At 44.7% G+C, this 18329-nt stretch overlaps 1 protein-coding gene across 1 annotated transcript in view; it reads right to left on the bottom strand.

Moving 5' to 3' along the window:
• Window positions 1-383: 383 nt before the first annotated feature.
• CCT3 (chaperonin containing TCP1 subunit 3) overlaps window positions 384-18329 on the bottom strand; it is a 27807-nt gene continuing 9861 nt past the window's right edge. Inside the window, exons 6-14 of the mRNA XM_054479041.2 lie at window positions 16319-16436; window positions 12156-12342; window positions 10200-10349; window positions 8773-8905; window positions 8524-8605; window positions 3469-3649; window positions 2374-2619; window positions 1982-2113; window positions 384-723 (exon numbers count right to left, since the gene is read on the bottom strand). Coding sequence (XP_054335016.1) covers window positions 619-723; window positions 1982-2113; window positions 2374-2619; window positions 3469-3649; window positions 8524-8605; window positions 8773-8905; window positions 10200-10349; window positions 12156-12342; window positions 16319-16436 — 1334 coding nt within the window. The 3' untranslated portion in view covers window positions 384-618. The remainder of the gene's footprint in view (window positions 724-1981; window positions 2114-2373; window positions 2620-3468; window positions 3650-8523; window positions 8606-8772; window positions 8906-10199; window positions 10350-12155; window positions 12343-16318; window positions 16437-18329) is intronic.

Here is an 18329-nt window from a genome sequence, read left to right as displayed (position 1 = left end):
AAAAAAAAAAAAAAGAAAAAAGAAAAAACAAAAGATGTTATATGTCCTTTAGGACACATGCCAGAGCCCTAGGATGTATTGGGTGTTGCTCTACATACAACCACGTATGGGGAACACCCATGCTTTAGACAGGTTCCTCTTGTTCTTTGGGTGGTGACTGCAAAATGGTGCTTTGTAAGCTTTACAGTATTATCCTTTCAACTCCAAAAGGGTATTTCCAACCAAAATTTACTGAGAAGTCTGAAGACTACTCCCTCAAGAAGGCAAAAGAGTCTGAATGCCCTCATTCCAGGTCTCCCTTCCCTCCCCAGTAAGGTTTTCTGCCTCCCCCTATTTGCCAGGAGATAAGAGAGATGGCCCAAGGTTGAAAAACACATAACAACTTTCTCAAATGACTTAGATTTAATCATCGGAAGCAAACTAAATGGAAACCTTACAATAGAGAAGAATTACATGTCAGTGTCTTTTGGAAAACTGAGCTGGGACAGAAAGGGACTGGGGGCTGCCCCCCAGCCTGATCCCTTCTGAACAAAGACGTCCACAGTGTTCCTGGCACTCTGGCTCAGGAAAAGGGGAGACTCTGCTGGTTCTGTGCATTGAAATAGCCTTGCCTAGCACTCACTCCTGGCCAGCATCAGGAGCCCCGCCTTGCCGGCTCTGGTCATCGCCTTTCTTTTTGTGGCCTGAGACGATGTCATCAATTCGCAGTAGCAGAACTGCCGTCTAGAAGAAAAACCACAGATGCAAAGAGGTCAGCAGAGAAGGAAAGGACACTTTTCTTTCCTTTAGATCTATCACCTAGATCCTACTACGGAACTGCCATTTTGTCTGAAATCTACCTTTTCAGTCTTTTTTTTTTTTTGAGACGCAGTTTCCCTCTTATCACCCAGGCTAGAGTGCAGTGGCATGATCTCGGTTCACTGCAACCTCCGCCTCCCGGGTTCAAGCGATTCTACTACCTCAGCCTCCCAAGTAGCTGGGATTACAGGCCTGCACCACCATGCCCAGCTAATTTTGTATTTTTAGTAGAGATGGGGTTTCCCCATGTTAGTCAGGCTGGTCTTGAACTCCTGACCTCACGTGATCCGTCTGCCTCAGTCTCCCAAAGTGCTGGGATTATAGGCGTGACCCGCCACGCCTGGCCTTTTCAGTCCTGAATGGAAAATGCAGTTCTCAGCTAGGTGTGGTGGCTCACACCTGTAATCCCAGCACTTTGGTCGGCCAAGGCAGGCGGATCACAAGGTCAGGAGTTCAAGACCAGCCTGGCCAACATGGTAAAACCCCATCTCTACTAAAAATAGAAAAAATTAGCCAGGTGTGGTGGCAGGCATCTGTAATCCCAGCTACTTGGGAAGCTGAGGCAGGAGAATCACTTGAACCCGGGAGGTGGAGGCTGCAGTGAGCCGACCGTGCCACTGCACTCAAGCCTGGGCAACAGAGCAATACTCTGTTTCCAAAAAAAAAAAAAAAAAAAAATGCAGTTCTCCCTAAGCAAGTGACACAGATTGTGGCTATATTATCTTGCTTTTAGTATGACCTAAAGATAATTAGGGAGGTAGAATGCCTTGGAATACCTTAGAGGAATATTCCGCCTTCTTTACCCCTCCCTTCAAGCCTAGACCGGGCTGGGCATGGTGGCTCATGCCTGTAACACCAGCACTTTGGGAGGCCAAGGCGGGCAGATCATCTGAGGTCAGGAGTTTGAGACCAGCCTGGACAACACAGTGAAACCCTATTTCTACTAAAAAATACAAAAATTAGCTGGGAGTGGTGGCGCATGCCTGCAGCCTCAGCTACTTGGGAGGTTGAGGCACAAGAATTGCTTGAACCTGGGAGGCGGAGACTGCAGTGAGCCGAGATCACACCACTGCACTCCAGCCTGGGCGACAGAGTAAGACTGCGTCTCAAAAATAAATAAATAAATAAATAAACAAATAAATAAATAATTTAAACAGCATGTACATATCTTAGGGTGCCTTACCTCCACTGCTGTCTTATAAGTCTGCAGCTTCACAGCCAATGGCTCCCATATGCCCAGTTCCTTCATGTCCACCAAAGTACCCGTCTCACCATTTACACCCCAGGTCTCACAGTTCTCCTGGGTGTGCTTGGCCTGCAATTGAAGCAAGAAGTAAAGGGGAAAATAAGTTAACAGAAAACATCAGGTAAAAAATGAAGTAAAAAATAATGGACCAGTATGGAAGGGATAGGGAAAAATGGCAATGACAGCAAACAAGTCAAAAACTAAAAGGAGAGAAAGATTTCAAGGAATAAACTATAAAGAGAATTTGGATAGCCAGATATGAACCTTCCCCTCAGGGCAAACACAGCTTTCCCTACTCCATCAAAAGAAAAGCTTGGAGAGGAACTCACCCGAAGGGAGGTAAGTAGACGGATGGTGCTGGCCCCACAGTTCTGGATCAGGGTACGAGGGATGACCTCTAGGGCCTGGGCAACAGCCCTGTATGGCCATTGTTCCACACCAGTCATGGCCTTGGATTTTTCTGTCAAGGCATGGGCCACAGCCATCTCGGAGGCCCCACCCCCTGGCACCAGCTGAGGGTCCAGGAGAACATTGCGACACACTTGCATGGCATCCTGGAGGTTGCGTTCTACTTCCTTGGAGAAGCAAACAGACAGTATGAAGCCAAAGCTTGATGACTCATAAAATCAGAGGCACCAAAAGGACTTCCTAACTGCCAAAGTTAGTAAACCACCAAGGAGGGCAACTAGAAAAGGTCCTTGGATCCCCTACTGGGCAGGGCAGATTATTTACCTGAGAATATATAACTCATGACTATAATATAGGGTGGCAGGGAGTGATATCTGCAAAGGGTTTGGGGGTGTTACCCAACCATAAAGTTAGGTCTTTGTCCATTATGCTAGATTAGAGCAATAACCTATTTCATCCCTTGCTAGTTATCTGGAAATAAACAGCATGTATCTTGCTAGATAAGAGCCATAACCTATTCATTCCATCCCTTCCTAGTTGTATCTTTTAGGAGGTTGCATGGTGTTGTACACTCTCCTACTTACTAGCTATGTGCCTTTGGGAAAGTTACTTAGCCTCAATGAGGAAAAAAAAAGTAGTATTCATAACTTCAACGTAAAAAATAAGAAAACAGTTGTTGCTAGGGAGGAGGAAATGAGATATCTTGTTTGATGGATACAGAGTCTTAGTTTTGCAAGATGAAAAAGTTCTGGAGATCTCTTGCACAATAACATGAATATACTTAACATTACTGAACTGTACAATTAAAATGATTAAGATGGTAAATTTTATGATTACAATTTTTAAAATTTTAAATTATTTAATTAAAAAAAGGAAGCAGAAAAGGAATTCGTGGCTATAGGTCCAAATTAAATAGCTATAAATGGACCACAGAATTATTTTAGGCCCTTTGGGAAACTCTCAAGAAGTCCAGTGATCTACTTCATCTGGTCACACATCCAAGGCTACTAACTCACCGAGAGAATCTCTTTGCTAGCCCCCCGGAGGAGAATGGTGCAGGCCTTGGGGTCTTTGCAGTCAGTAATGAAAGTAAAGTATTCATCTCCAATTTTCTTGATTTCCAACAGGCCTGCTCCTGTTCCAACATCATCTTCTCTCAGTTCCTCTGGTCGGCTGACTATCCGGGCCCCACAGGCTCTATTGGATGGAAGAGGTGGGGAGAATCAGATGATTTCAGATACTTTTACCCATTTCCCTAGTCTCTAGCGTCTGTAGCTAGGGATAAGGGCAAAAGTGGATTGTTGGAAACATCACTTAAGAGGTCTTGCCTGTCTGGTGAAAAAGATTTTCGGGGGCCAGGCATAGCAGCTCACACTTGTAATCCCAGTACTTTGGGAGGCCAGGCAGGAGGATTGCTTGAGCCCAGAAGTTTGAGACCAGCCCGGGCAACGTAACAAGACTCTGTCTCTACAAAAAATAAAAAACTGGCTGGGCATAGTGATGCATACCTGTAGCTCCAGCTACTCAGGAGGGTGAGGTGAGGGATCCCTTGAAACCATGATATCAAGGATGCAGTGAGCTGTGACCATGCCACTGCACTCCAGCCTAGATAACAGAGTGGGCCCTATCTGAAAAAAGAAAACAAACCAAAAAACAACAACAAAAAAAACTGAAGCCGTCACTGCAGTTACAGCAGTATTGCAGTTACGCCAGCAGCTGTGAAAACCCTGTGCTTTTTGAGAAATATACCTATTAATCTCATATTGAAAATGCAGGTTTTATGTAGGTAAGAAAAGCATACCTATACACACTAATATGATTTGAGAAAATGTGAAATCATTATGATACCTCATCAGAAAAGGAAGGTGAAAGATCTAAAGCTGGAGAATTTAATGCCAGCAAAGGATGGTCTGATAATTTTAGAAAGAGGTTTGTTTGGCTTTTAAAATGTCAAGATAGCAGGAAACAGCTTCTGCTGACCAAGAAACAGCAGACATGTTCCCAGATACCATTAAGAAAATGATTGAGGGCTGGGCTTGGTGGCTTACGCCTGTAATCCTAACACTTTGCAAGGCCGAGGTGGGTGGATGACTTGAGGTCAGGAGTTCGAGACCAGCCTGGTGAAACCCTGTCTCTACTAAAAATACAAGAAAAAATTAGCCAAGTGTCGTGGCACACGCCTGTACTCCCAGCTACTTGGGAGCCTGAGGCAGGAGAATCGCTTGAACCTAGGAAGCAGAGGTTGCGGCGAGCTGAGATTGCACCACTGCACTCCAGCCTGGGTGACAGAGTGAGACTCTGTCTCAAAAAAAAAAAAAAAAAGAGAAATCATTGAGGAGAAATGGTATCTGCCTAAATACAATTGTAATGTATATGAAAGTGACCTAATTAGGAAGATTATGCCACAAATGACATTTATTAGTAAGAAAGAGAAGGGAGCACCAGGATTTTCTGCAAAGAAGTCAGCTTGTCCCTTGGGCAGTCAAGTTTGTCTTGTGGTTGTACAACCAGGCCTGGACAACAAGAACACTTTTTCTGGATTACTTCCATCGATGCTTTGTCCTTGAAGTCAGGAAGTACTTTTCCAGAAAGGGACTGCCTTTTAAAGTGCTTCTGATGTTGGACAATGCCCCTGGCTACCCAGAGCCCCATGAGTTCAACACTGAAGACATTCAAATACTCTAGACCACACAGTCAGAGAAGGACCTGTAAGGCTTATTACACATGGTACTTCATGTAAAGAACCGTCAGCTGGGCACGGTGGCTCATGCCTGTAATCCCAGCACTTTGGGAGGCTGAGGCGGGCGGATCACGAGGTCAAGAGATCGAGACCATCCTGGCCAACATGATGAAAACCCGTCTTTACTAAAAATACAAAAATTAGCTGGGCATGGTGGTGCGCACCTGTAGTCCCAGCTACTCGGGAGGCTGAGGCAGGAGAATCGCTTGAACCAGGAGGCGGAGGGTGCAGTGAGCCAAGATCACACCACTGCACTCCAGCCTGGCGACAGAGCAAGACTGTCTCCAAAAAAAAAAAAAAATCGTCAACATTATGAAAGAGAACCCCAACAAAGAGAACACGATGAAAATATGAAAGGATTACATTACTGAAGATGCCACAGTTGTTATAGATAAAGCCTTATGAAAGCCATCAAGCCCAAAACAATAGATTTCTGCAGGAGCAAACTGTGTCCAGATGTTGTACATGACTTTGTAGGATTTATGACAGAGCCAATCAAGGAAATCATGAAAGAGACTGTGGATGTGGCTAAAAAAATTGGCGTGGTGGTGAAGGGTTTCAAGATATGAATCTTGGAGAAACTCAAGAAGTAACAGACATTACACCAGAGGAATTTACAGAAGATGACAGGCCAGGTGCGGTGGTTCACGCCTGTAATCCCAGCACTTTGGGAGGCTGAGGCGGGCGGATCACCTGAGGTCGGGAGTTCAAGACCAGCCTGACCAACCTGGAGAAACCCCGTCTCTACTAAAAATACAAAATTAGCTGGGCTTGGTGGCTCATGCCTGTAATCCCAGCTATTCGGGAGGCTGAGGCAGGAGAATCATTTGGACCCGGGAGGCGGAGGTTGTGGTGAGCCGAGATTGTGCCACTGCACTCCAGCGTGGGCGACAAGAGCAAAACTCCATCTCGAAAAAAACAAAAAACAAAAAACAAAAACAAACAGAAGATGACTTGATGGAGGCGACTGCTTCCAAACCAGTGCCAGACAATGAGGAAGATGATGTAGAAGCAGCAGTGCCAGAAAACAAACTGACATTAGACAATCTGGCAGAAGGCTTCTGATTATTCAAGACTGCTTTTGACTTCTTTTATGATATGGACCCTTCTATGATAGAGGCACTGAAGCTGAAGCAGTGGAAGAGGGACTGGTACTATACAGAAATATTTTTAGAGAAACAAAAAAGCAAAAGTCAGACAAATTACGATGTATTTCCATTGAGTTGCACCAAGTGTGCCTCCTGCCCATCCTGCCTCCCCTTCTACCACTCTTCTGCCTCTGACACCCAAGACAGAAAGACCAGCCCCTGTTCTTCCTCCACAGCCTATTCAACATGAAGATGATGATGACCTTTATGATGATCTACTTCCACTTAAGGCATAGTAAATGTGTTATCTCTTCCTTATGATTTTCTTTTTTTGGAGACAGTTTCACTCTTGTCACCCAGGTTGGAGTGCAATGGCACCATCTCAGCTTACTGCAACCTCCACCTCCTTGGTTCAAGCAATTCTCCTGCCTCAGCCTCCCGAGTAGCTGGGATTACAGGCATGCACCACCACACCCAGCTAATTTTTGTTTTATTATTAGAGACAGGGTTTCACCATGTTGGCCAGGTTGGTCTTGAACTCCTCACCTCAGGTGATCCACCTGCCTTGGCCTCCCAAAGTGTTGGGATTACAGGCATGAGCCACCGTACCCTGCCCTTATGATTTTCTTAATAACATTTTCTCTAGCTTACTTTATTTAAGGGACTACAGTATATAACACATATGATATACAAAATATGTGATAGTTAATTGTGTTATTGGTAAGAGTTCGGGTCAACAGTCAGCTATTAGGAGTGGGGGAGTCAAAAAATTATACATGGATTTTCAACTCCTTGGGGACTGATTCCCCTAACCCCCAAGCTGTTCAAGAGTCAACTGTACACCTAAGGCAACTAGTCATTACTACTATAACCAGATATAGTTGAATTCAAAATATACGTTGTGGTTACTAAAATCTGGACAAATTAGTTCTCATGCATATCTAACATGTACATATTTCAACTAGAGAATTAGAACCTGCAAAAAAGAAAGATAAAAGAAAAAAATTAACATGTCTATACTATATAATGGTAATTTCTAGATATAACCCATCCTGTACTGCCCAGTTGAGTCTCCAGGCCAATAATAAGACTGTACCAAAGAAGCAAACACTTAAGTAGAGTTGGCCCTCTATATCCGCAGGTCCCGCATCCAGATTCCACCAACCATGCATCGATAATATGGCAGGGGGGGTGGGGTGGGGGGATGGACAATAATACAACGGCAAAAAATAATATAAATTTTAAAGACAATACAGTATAGCAACTATTTATATAGCATTTACGCTATATTAGGCATTATAAGCAATCTAAAGGTGATTTAAAGTGCATAGAAGGATGTGTATAGGTTATACACAAATAGCATACCATTTTATATAAGGGTTAAACATCCACAAACTTTAGTATTCAAGGGGGGGATCCTAGAACCAATGCCCCATGGATATCAAGGGATGACTGCATACGTCTGACCCAAGTTTAATGAATGCAGGACTAATTGCTTGTCACTCCCTCCAACTCATGGCCATGTGAAGTCAACTATGTGTATGCATGTTAATACCCTTTGGGGTATAAAAGTATAAAATATGATTTGGATCTGTGATATATTATGTTGGGGTAGATTTGTCAGCTTTTTAATAAATTAAAAATGAATGAACTTTGCTGGGCATGGTGACGCATGCCAATAGTTTCAGGTACTGGGAAGGCTGAGAACAGGATGACTGCTTGAGCCCAGGAGTTTGAGACAGGCCTAGGTAACACAGCAAGACCTTGTCTATTAAAAAGAATGGTCTATGAGCACAGACATCGTGCAGAAGTAGTGAATGCAATCTAGAGTTGCATAAATAGCAGTTAAGGATGTAGCTGAGGAAACTGATGGTTCTGCTATAATCCAGGCCACTTAAAACAGGTTACTCTGGAATGTTCATTCAAAAATCATAATAACATTAAAGAAAACCTCTTTGATAGGCAGTTATTTAGAAATGTAACGGACACCCACCAAGGTAGCAATTACAGATGTCTAAGCACAAGCTGCTCACTAATGGTTAGGGGCAGCACAGATGAGACTCACGCAGTAAATAACTGTTGGACTAGAGGACTTCTGAAGAGGGCAGGCAGTTAAGTCAAGGTTATTTCCACCTATTACTATATCCTTTATTAAACCTTTTCAAGTAATGATGACTATGTTATGCAACTACAAAAAGGAAACACACAGGAAGAAAAGTCTTGTTTTTACCTGGCCTACTCACCTAGCGATGCGATTATTGTCTGTCTTCCGGACTCTGCGGATGGCTGTGATATTGGCCCTCATGAGGTAGTGCTGAGCTAAATCTACAAATCCAAGAGTAGAGATGTCAAGCTGGGTTCTGAACTGGTTTTATAATCAAAGTACTCTTAACCATGACACTATTATGCCCCTGCCAAACATGAGGGGAGAAAACAAATTACCCACTCTCGTCTACCTCAAAGGTAGGCTGGAAAAATTAACAAAGTCCCACCTGAGATGCCCTTTTCAGTGATGACCACATCGGGCTTCAGTTGGATAATGTCCTCACAGAGCTGCTGGATGTACTCTTCTTCCATTTGGAGAATTCGAGTGAAGTCCTCCTCTCGTGTAATCTCAATGTCAGTCTGTGTGGTAAAGAAAAGACACTGATTTTAAAATCCCTGGACTGGTGAAGCTCTAAGGGTCATACTATACTCCCTTCACCCACCTCTCCCACGTATCTCAGAGTCAGAATTATGTTAAAGCCATGACCTCAACACCTCTATAAGCCAATTTAGCTCTAGTTTTGCTTTTTTTTTTTTTTTTTTTGAGACAGAATCGCGCTCTGTCGCCAAGGCTGGAGTGCAATGGCGTGATCTTGGCTCACTGCAAGCTCCGCCTCCTGGGTTCAAGTGATTCTTCTGCCTCAGCCTCCCGAGTAGCTGGGACTACAGGTATCCGCCACCACCACCGGCTAATTTTTTTTTTATTTTTAGTAGAGACGGGGTTTCAGCATGTTAGCCAGGATGGTCTCGATCTTCTGACCTCATGATCTGCCCGCCTTGGCCTCCCAAAGTGCTGGGATTACAGGTGTGAGCCACCACACCCGGCCAGCTCTAGTTATATCATTATAAAACAACCAGAACTGAAAGTTACACAGCAATTCGTGTTGAGTTTGGCCTTTCTAAGGTCTCTGACCACCCAGTCCAATCCTACATCTGTCCTGGCAGTGTGCATGAAAATTCTGGGTCTTAATTCTTCCCACTAATTGATTCTTATTCTTTCCAAATGTGATGGAGCCTTGTGAGCCTCCTGCCCTCTAGAAATCACTGTTGCTCAGGCTGGAGTTCAGTGGCGTGATCACAGCTCCCCGCACCCTTGACCTTCTGGGTTCAAGCAATCCTCTCGCCTCAGCCTCCCAAGTAGTGGGGACTACAGGCACATGCCACCACACCCAGTTAATTTTTTTTTAATAAAGACGGTATTTGCCATGTTGCCTAGGCTGGTCTTGAACTCCTGGGCTCAAGCCATCCACCTGCCTTAGCCTCCCAAAGTGCTAGAATTATAGGTGTGAGCCACTGCATCGAGCTGAAATTCTCCTTTAGTACTTCAAAGCTGAATTAACTCCTACCTTATGTTCCCCTGGTGCATTAGGAAAGGCAGCATGATCGTATAAAACAAGCCAAACACGACCAGGTTCAAATCTTGATTTTGGCCAATACTAGCTGTATTTCTCAAGCAATTAACCTAACTTGTTTGAGCTTCAGATTCCTCATCTGTAAAATGAAATCAATATCAACTATTCTAAAGGATTGTTCTAAGAGTCAGTGTACACTATGCACCCAGAAGGCATGCAATAAACACACCTTTTATTTCTGTTGTTCATATTTGTAGTCAGATTCTTGCATCTACTTTAAGGAACAAGGCCAAGAACCTTACCTGGCTTTCTCCTTTCTTGTATTCCAGAGAAGAATCCAGCAGCACAATGCGAGGGTTCTTGATATAGCGCCGCATGCGTGGATGGGTCACATCCTTGTTAATCATGACTCCACGCAAGACACAGGAGTCTTCAATGATGCCTCCAGGTATCTGAACAAAAGACAACTGCACTTTAATCCACAATCAAGAGACAATTTCTTAATTTCCTTCCCAGATGTTCATCTTTCCCAAACAGCCAGTGTTTCAGGTTTTTTTTTTTTTCGGAGATGGAGTCTCACTCTGTCGCCCAGGCTGGAGTGCAGCGGCGCGATCTCGGCTCACTGCAAGCTCCGCCTCCCAGGTTCACGCCATTCTCCTGCCTCAGCCTCCCAAGTAGCTGGGACTACAGGCACCCGCCACCACGCCCGGCTAATTTTTTTTTGTATTTTTAGTAGAGATGGGGTTTCACCATGTTAGCCAGGATGGTCTCGATCTCCTGACCTCGTGATCTGCCTGCCTCGGCCTCCCAAAGTGCTGGGATTACAGGTGTGAGCCACCGCGCCTGGCCCAGTGTTTCAGGTTTCTAAAGTACCTTTCTTTGATGAAGCTCAAAAATATGGTTGGAATCACATTCTTTTCCCACTAGGAAATACACCAATTTTAGACCATGACACTCAACTTAAAGGTCAGCTGAGACCCACAGAAATTCAATGACTTGACAAAAGACTTAGAGGGGCTTATCAGCCAGGCACAGTGGCTCACACCTAAAATCCCAGCTACTCAAGAGGCTCAGGCAGGAAGATCCCTTGAGGCTGGGAGTTCAAGACCAGCCTGGGCAACACATCGAGACCCAATTGCTATTTAAATAAATAAGTAAGGGCTTAGGTCTCTCCAATTAAAAAAATAAATATATTGCCAGAGAATTTTAGGCTTGGGGCTCCATCTACTGGCCACAAGTTATACTACTAAACCTTTTGATCTTAATGAAATTTAGTACAGAGGAGAGAGCTTTCTGGGGCTTACTATTATAATAGCACTATATAATAGAGCCCTTGTTAAGCTTATATCCTGACCAAATGACTGATGTATGCAAATACGCAAACATGGAGACACCAATAAGCCTGTCCCTTGTCCTCATAAACTTTGTGTAGGGATAGCAGTGAAGGTAACAACAAAATTATTTGAAGAAATTCCTACTTGGTAGCTTCTTTAGGTTTTTGTTTCCAGGCAGCAAGTACAGTTCTTCCCAGTTCTAACTAAAGATACCTTGCTTTGGCCAGGTGCAGTGGCTCACCCTGTAATCCCAGCACTTTGTGAGGCAAAGGTGGGCAGATCACTGAGGTCAGGAGTTCGAGACCATCCTGGCTAACATGGTGAAACCCAGTCTCTACTTAAAATACAAAAAGAAATTAGCCAGGCGTGGTGGTGGGCATCTGTAATCCCAGCTATTTTAAAGGCTGAGGCAGGAGAATCACTTGAACCCAAGAGGTGAGAGGCTACAGTGAGCCGAGATTGTACCACTGCACTCTAGCCTCTGGGCGACAGAGCAACACTCCATCTCAAAAAAACAAACAAACAAAAAACATACCTTGCTCTGATTTAAAACTATTTCATTCAAGTAGGGTGTGATGGCTTATACCTGTAATCCCAGCACTTTGAGAGCCTGAGGTGGGAAGATCACTTGAGGCCAGGAGTTCAAGACCAGCCTGGGCAACATGAGACCCTCATCTCTACAAAAAGAAAAAAAAATTCGCTGGGCACAGTGGCATGTGCCTGTAGTCTTAGCAAATCAGAGGATTTGCTTGAGGCTGCAGTGGGCTGTGACTGTGCCACTGTACTCCAGCCTGGGCAACAAGCTGAGACTCTGTCTCAAAAACAAAACAAAACAACTGCATGAAAAACAAACTATTTCCTCACAAGTGAGATGACTTATGCTAACACATAATTTGACCCAATGTATACGCTGCGAAAGTTTACCTTTTCCACTCTTGCATATTTTTTTATGTCAATCTCTTTCCGACCATTCTCTTCAAACTGTACCATCTTGACAGCATCCAGTGCAATGTTGCAAGCCAAAGATGACCACCGACTGATGGCTTTGGTAGTAATGGAGCTGTTGATGATGTTCAGCATCATATCACTGTCATTGATGTCGACTGGGATACTAGAGAAAAGAACACCAGACGATATGTGAAGAAGGCATGTTAGATATGCAGAGATGTGCCTTATCTATACCTCAGTGACTATAATAATGGACCAAGAGGCAGAACAAGGGGACTTCTTCCTTTGGAGGAAACTAAAAGGACATTAGGAGGTAAACTTTGTCCATTCCTCTGCCTTTCAGCAAGATTACAACTCATCCGTAGAAGGTGCCTTAATTCCCTGAGCAACCCTTTACACTTACATACAAAGATTACAGTAAAATAATTTGTTCCTTATCTTCTGCTTCAACCAAGTAAACTTCTCAACTTTTACAACTCAGGTCAAGACATATTTTTTTCTGTGAAACTTTATCCCATAACTAGCCAACTTTAAGAGTTTCATCAAATCATTCATTTTGAACAGCAAATTTTAACTCATGGTGTGCCACAGTGGTCAAAGATGACCACCAACTGGTCATCTTTGTGTTTTTATGTTACTGTAAACACATTTTATGTATTTATCATTTTTATATTACTTTCAGTCTCTCCTCACAAGATATTTTCACATAATGCTAAAATCTCTTTTTTGTCTGTGCACGGTGGCTCACGCCTGTAATCCCAGCACTTTGGGAGGCCAAGGCAGGCAGATCACTTGAGGTCAGGAGTTCGAGACCAGCCTGGCCAATATGGTGAAACCCCATCTCTATTAAAAATAAAAAAATTAGCCAGGAGTGGTGGCATGTGCCTGTAGTCCCAATTACTCCAGAGGCAGAGGTTGCAGTGACCTGAGATCATGTCACTGCACCACAGCCTGGGTGACAGAGTGAGATTCCGTCTCAAAAAAACCCCAAAATAAACAAAATCCCTCTTTTAACAGTGAAAGGCACACAATATACCTTAAATGGTTGAATTATGGACTTTTGGGAAAAAGCAATGACTCCAAAAATAGTATATAAGATAAAGGGGGCTGGGTGCCATGCTTCATGCCTGTAAACCCAACACTTTGGAAGACTGAGGATAGCTGGAAGCCGAGAGTTAAAAACCAACCTGGGCAACATAGCAAAACCTCATCTCTATGAAAAATAAAAAAAGTTAGCAGGGTGTGGTGGACACACCTATAGTCCTAGCTACTTGGGAAGCTGGGGCAGGATTGCTTAAGCCCAGGAGCTGGAAGCTGCAGTAAGCTGTGACTGCACCACTGCACTCCAGCTTAGGCAACAGAGTGAGACCGTATCTCTAAAAAATAAATTTTTGGGGAGGCCGAGGTGGGAGGATCACCTGAGGTCAGGAGTTTGAGACCAGCCTCACCAATATGGTGAAACCCCATCTCTACTAAAAATACCAAAATTAGCTAGGTGTGGTGGTATGCGCCTGAGGTCCCAGCTACTTGGGAGGCTGAGACAGGAGAATTGCTTGAACCCAGGGAGGCGGAGGTTGCAGTGAGCCGAGATCATGCCACTGCACTCCAGCCTAGGCAACAGAGCGAGATCCCTCCCGACCCCAAAAATTTTTTTTAATAAGATTAAAGTGTTCTAGGTAGGCAGTTATTACTTGATTAAAAAAAAAAATCTTTCGGGCCAGGCACGGTGGCTCACACCTGTAATCCCAGCACCTTGGGAGGCCGAGGCAGGCGGATCACCTGAGGTCGGGAGTTCGAGACCAGCCTGACCAATGTGGAGAAAAACTCCGTCTCTACTAAAAATACAATATTAGCCAGGCGTAGTGGCACATGCCTATAATCCCAGCTACTCAGGAGGCTGAGGCAGGAAAACTGCTTGAAGCCAGGGGGCAGAGGTTGCGGTGAGCCGAGATCCAGCCATTGCATTCCAGCCTGGGCAACAAGAGTGAAACTCCATCTCAAAAAAAAGGCTTTCTAAGTGTGCAGCTCCATACAATAAAACCTTTGGGTACCTCTACATTCTCACAGATCTTACTGCATAAAAATAATTAGGTCAAACACCTCATTCTTAAGTGTGCCAGAGAAAGATATTAATGTACAACTTGTTTAAGAGCAGGCAGTATATGGCCGGGTGTGGTGGCTCACGCCTGTAATCCCAGCACTTTGGGAGGTCAAGGTGGGTGGATCACCTGAGGTCGGGAGTTTGAGACCAGCCTGACCAACATGGAGAAACCCCATCTCTACTAAAAATACAAAATTAGCCGGATGTGGATGCACATGCCTGTAATCCCAGCTACTCAAGAGGCTGAGGCAGGAGAATCACTTGAACCCAGGAGGCGGAGGTTGCAGTGAGCTGAGATCACACCATTGCACTCCAGACTGGGCAACAAGTGCAAAAACTCTGTCTCAAGAGAAAAAAAAAAAAAAAAAAAAGGAGCAGGCAGTATAATACAAACCTCACCAAATTACTAAACACTTATGCATCTAGTGACTAAACCATATGAGTAGAATATTTAAATAAAGAAAAAAAACCAAACTATTTCCAGTCGGGCATGGAAAAAAGAATATATTATACATTTTTATTTTTATTTATTTGTTTTTGAGATGGAGTCTCGCTCTGTCGCCCAGCCTGGAATGCAGTGGCGCAATCTTGGCTCACTGCAAGCTCTGCCTCCCGGGTTCATGCCATTCTCCTGCCTCAGCCTCCCAAGTAGCTGGGACTACAGGCACCTGCTACCACGCCCGGCTCATTTTTTTGTATTTTTAGTAGAGACGGGGTTTCACCATGTTAGCCAGGATGGTCTCGATCTCCATACCTTGTGATCCGCCCGCCTCAGCCTCCCAAAGTGCTGGGATTGCAGACGTGAGCCACCGCGCCCAGCCCTATTTTTATTTTTTTTTGAGATGGAGTTTTGTTGTTCGCCCAGGCTGGAGCGCAATGGTGCAATCTTGGCTCACCACAACCTCCCCTCCCGGGTTCAAGTGATTCTCCTGCTTCAGCCTCCGGAGTAGCTGGGATTACAGGCGCATGCAACCATACCCAGCTAATTTTTGCATTTTTAGTAGAAATGAGGTTTCACCATCTTGGCCAGGCTGGTCTTGAACTCCTGACCTCAAGTGATCCACCCGCCTTGGCCTCCCAAAGTGCTAGGATTACAGCTGTGAGCCACCGCGCCCAGCCCAGGTCTTACTTTTTATTTTTTTGAGACAGAGTCTCACTCTGTCACCCAGGCTGGAGTGCAGTGGCACAATCTCAGCTCACTGAAACCTCCGCCTCCCGGGTCCAAGCAATTCTCCTGCCTCAGTCTCCTGAGTAGCTGGGATTACAGGCGCCTGCCACTATGCCCAGCTAATTTTCTGTACTTTTAGTAGAGACGAGGTTTCACCATGTTGGCCAGGCTGGTCTCTAACTCCTGACCTCATGATCCACCCACCTGGGCCAAAGTGCTGGGATTACAGGCGTGAGCCACCGAGCCCTGCCAGGTTTTACTTTTTAAACAAAAACTTTTATTCAAGACACTGCTCTACATGACTCTACACGATGTTAAACCTTAACTAAAATTCCCTGAAGCTAGAAGTAATACATGCTTTTCTTTTTTTTCTTCTCAGATGGAGTTTCGCTCTTGTTGCCCAGGTTGGAGTGCAGAGATCTTGGCTCACTGCAACCTCCGCCTCCTGGTTTCAAGCAATTTTCCTGCCTCATCCTCCTGAGTAGCTGGCATTACAGGTGTGCGCCACCACACCTGGCTAATTTTTTTTTTTTTTTTTTTTTTTTGAGATGGAATCTCGCTCTGTCACCAGGCTGGAGCACAGCGGGGCCATCTCAGCTCACTGCAACCTCTGACTCCCTGGTTCAGGCAATTCTCCTGCCTCAGCCTCCTGAGTAGCTGGGACTACAGGCATGCGCCACCACGCCCAACTAATTTTTTGTATTTTTAGTACAGACGAGGTTTCACCATGTTGGCCACGATGGTTTCCATCTCCTGACCTCATGATCCGCCCGCCTAGGCCTCCCAAAGTGCTGGGATGACAGGTATGAGCCACCATGTCTGGCCAGGCCTCTCATATTTGATACTACCTATTTCTTGCCCCCAAGATACCTTATTTTCTTTAGGGTGCTGATCATATCATCCAATGCCTTGCGGTAAGCACTGATCACCACTGTTGGGTGCATCTGCTGCTCCAGGAAGTGCTCAGCTACAGACAGCATTTCCCCTGCTGAAAAAGATACAAGCACCATAGAAATATTTAAAAATATGTGGATATCAAGGCAAGTAACTTCATTATTCTTCCAAAAAATAGTCTCCTAAATCAGACTCTCCCAAAATGTATGACATTGGGCCATTCACAGTATTCCAAATTTTACACTTTGTATAAGACAGGGCAATTTATACAGAAAACATCCTTGTTGCCCAGGCTAGGCATGGTGGCTCGTACCTGTAATCCCAGAAATTCAAGATCAGCCTGGGCAACATAGTGAGACCCTGTCTTTACAAAAAAATTTAAAATTTAGCTTAGTGTGGTGGTACGAGCCTGCAGTCCCAGCTACTCAGGAGGCTGAGGTTAAGAGGATCACTTGAGCCCGGGAGGTTGAGGGTGCAATGAGCCATGACTGCACCATTGCACTCCAATCTGGGTGACAGAGTGAGACCCTGTCTCAATAAATAAAATGATGAAAGACTGATTCCAGGGCTTACTTATTCTTTTGATCTTTTTGGTTTTTTTTGAGAAGGAGTCTCGTTCTGTTGCCCAGGCTGGAGTGCAGTGGCGCAATCTCTGCTCACTGCAACCTCTGCCTCCCAGGTTCAAGCGATTTTCCCACCTCAGCCTCCCAAGTAGCTGGGATTACAAGCATGCATCACCACACCCAGCTAACTTTTGTACTTTATTAGTAGAGACGGGTTTTACTATGTTGATTGGCCAGGCTGGTCTCGAACTCGTGACCTCAGGTGATCTGTCCACCTTGGCCTCCCAAAGTGCTGAGATTACAGGCGTGAGCTACCACGCCTGGCCTTCTTTTGATCTTTCTAAAAAAAAATTTCCCTGAAGGCTCTAAAATAAAGAAAAATGCACAAAAGAAAAACTGACTTGTTTATTAGTACCTTTATACCTTAGGATGTAGTCAAACTGCTTGAACTAAAAACACACAAAACCTTACCTCTGAAAGAATATTCAGGGTTGGATGTGGTAGTTCACACCTATAATCCCAGCACTTTGGGAGGCTAGGGTGAGCAGATCACCTGAACTCTGGAATTTTTAGACCAGCCTGAGAAACATAGCAAAACCCTGTCTCTACGAAAAAATTCAAAAATTAGCCAGGTACGGTGGCATGTGCCTGTAGCTACTCGAGAAGCTGGGTTGGGAGGACTCATTGAGCCCAGAAGGTCAAGGCTGCAGTGAGCCGTTGATCGCACCATTGCACTCCAGCCTGGGCAACAGAGCAAGATTCTGTTTCAAAAAAATAAAAAATAAAAATTAGAAAATGTGCACAATTAAGGCTGGGCGCGGTGGCTCACGTCTGTAATCCTAGTACTTTGGGAGGCCAAGGCGGATAGATTACCCGAGGTCAGGAGTTCATGACCAGCCCGGCCAACATGGTGAAACCGTCTCTATTAAAAATACAAAAATTAGCCGGGCATGATGGCACACGCCTGTATTCCCAGCTACTCGGGAGGCTGAGGCAGGAGAATTGCTTGAACCAGGGAGGCGGAGGTTGCGGTGAACCAAGATCGTGCCACTGCACTCCAGCCTAGGCCACAGAATGAGACTCCATCGCAAAAAAAAAAAAAAAAAAAAAAAAACACAAAGAAAAGAAAAGAAAATGTATACAATTTACCCAATGGATAAGGGATTATTGGTAAAACATCTCCTTCTTTTAAAATTTGTCTTTACTTTCTGGCTGGGAACGGTGGCTCACGCCTTGTAATCCCAGCACTTTGGGAAGCCGAGGCAGGCAAATCGCTTAAGACCAGGAGTTTTGAGACTAGCCTGGACAACATGGTGAAACTGTCTCTACTAAAAATACAAAAATTAGCCAGGTGTGTTGGTGGGTGTCTGTAATCCCAGCTAGTTGGGAGGCTGAGGCATAAGAATTGCTTGAACCTGGGAGGC

This window comes from Pongo pygmaeus, chromosome 1 (genome assembly GCF_028885625.2).
Source record: "Pongo pygmaeus isolate AG05252 chromosome 1, NHGRI_mPonPyg2-v2.0_pri, whole genome shotgun sequence".
In the NCBI taxonomy this organism is placed as follows: Eukaryota; Metazoa; Chordata; class Mammalia; order Primates; family Hominidae; genus Pongo; species Pongo pygmaeus.
The sequence above is the reverse complement of the archived record's forward strand: the minus strand, read 5'-3'. Positions and strand labels throughout refer to the sequence as shown.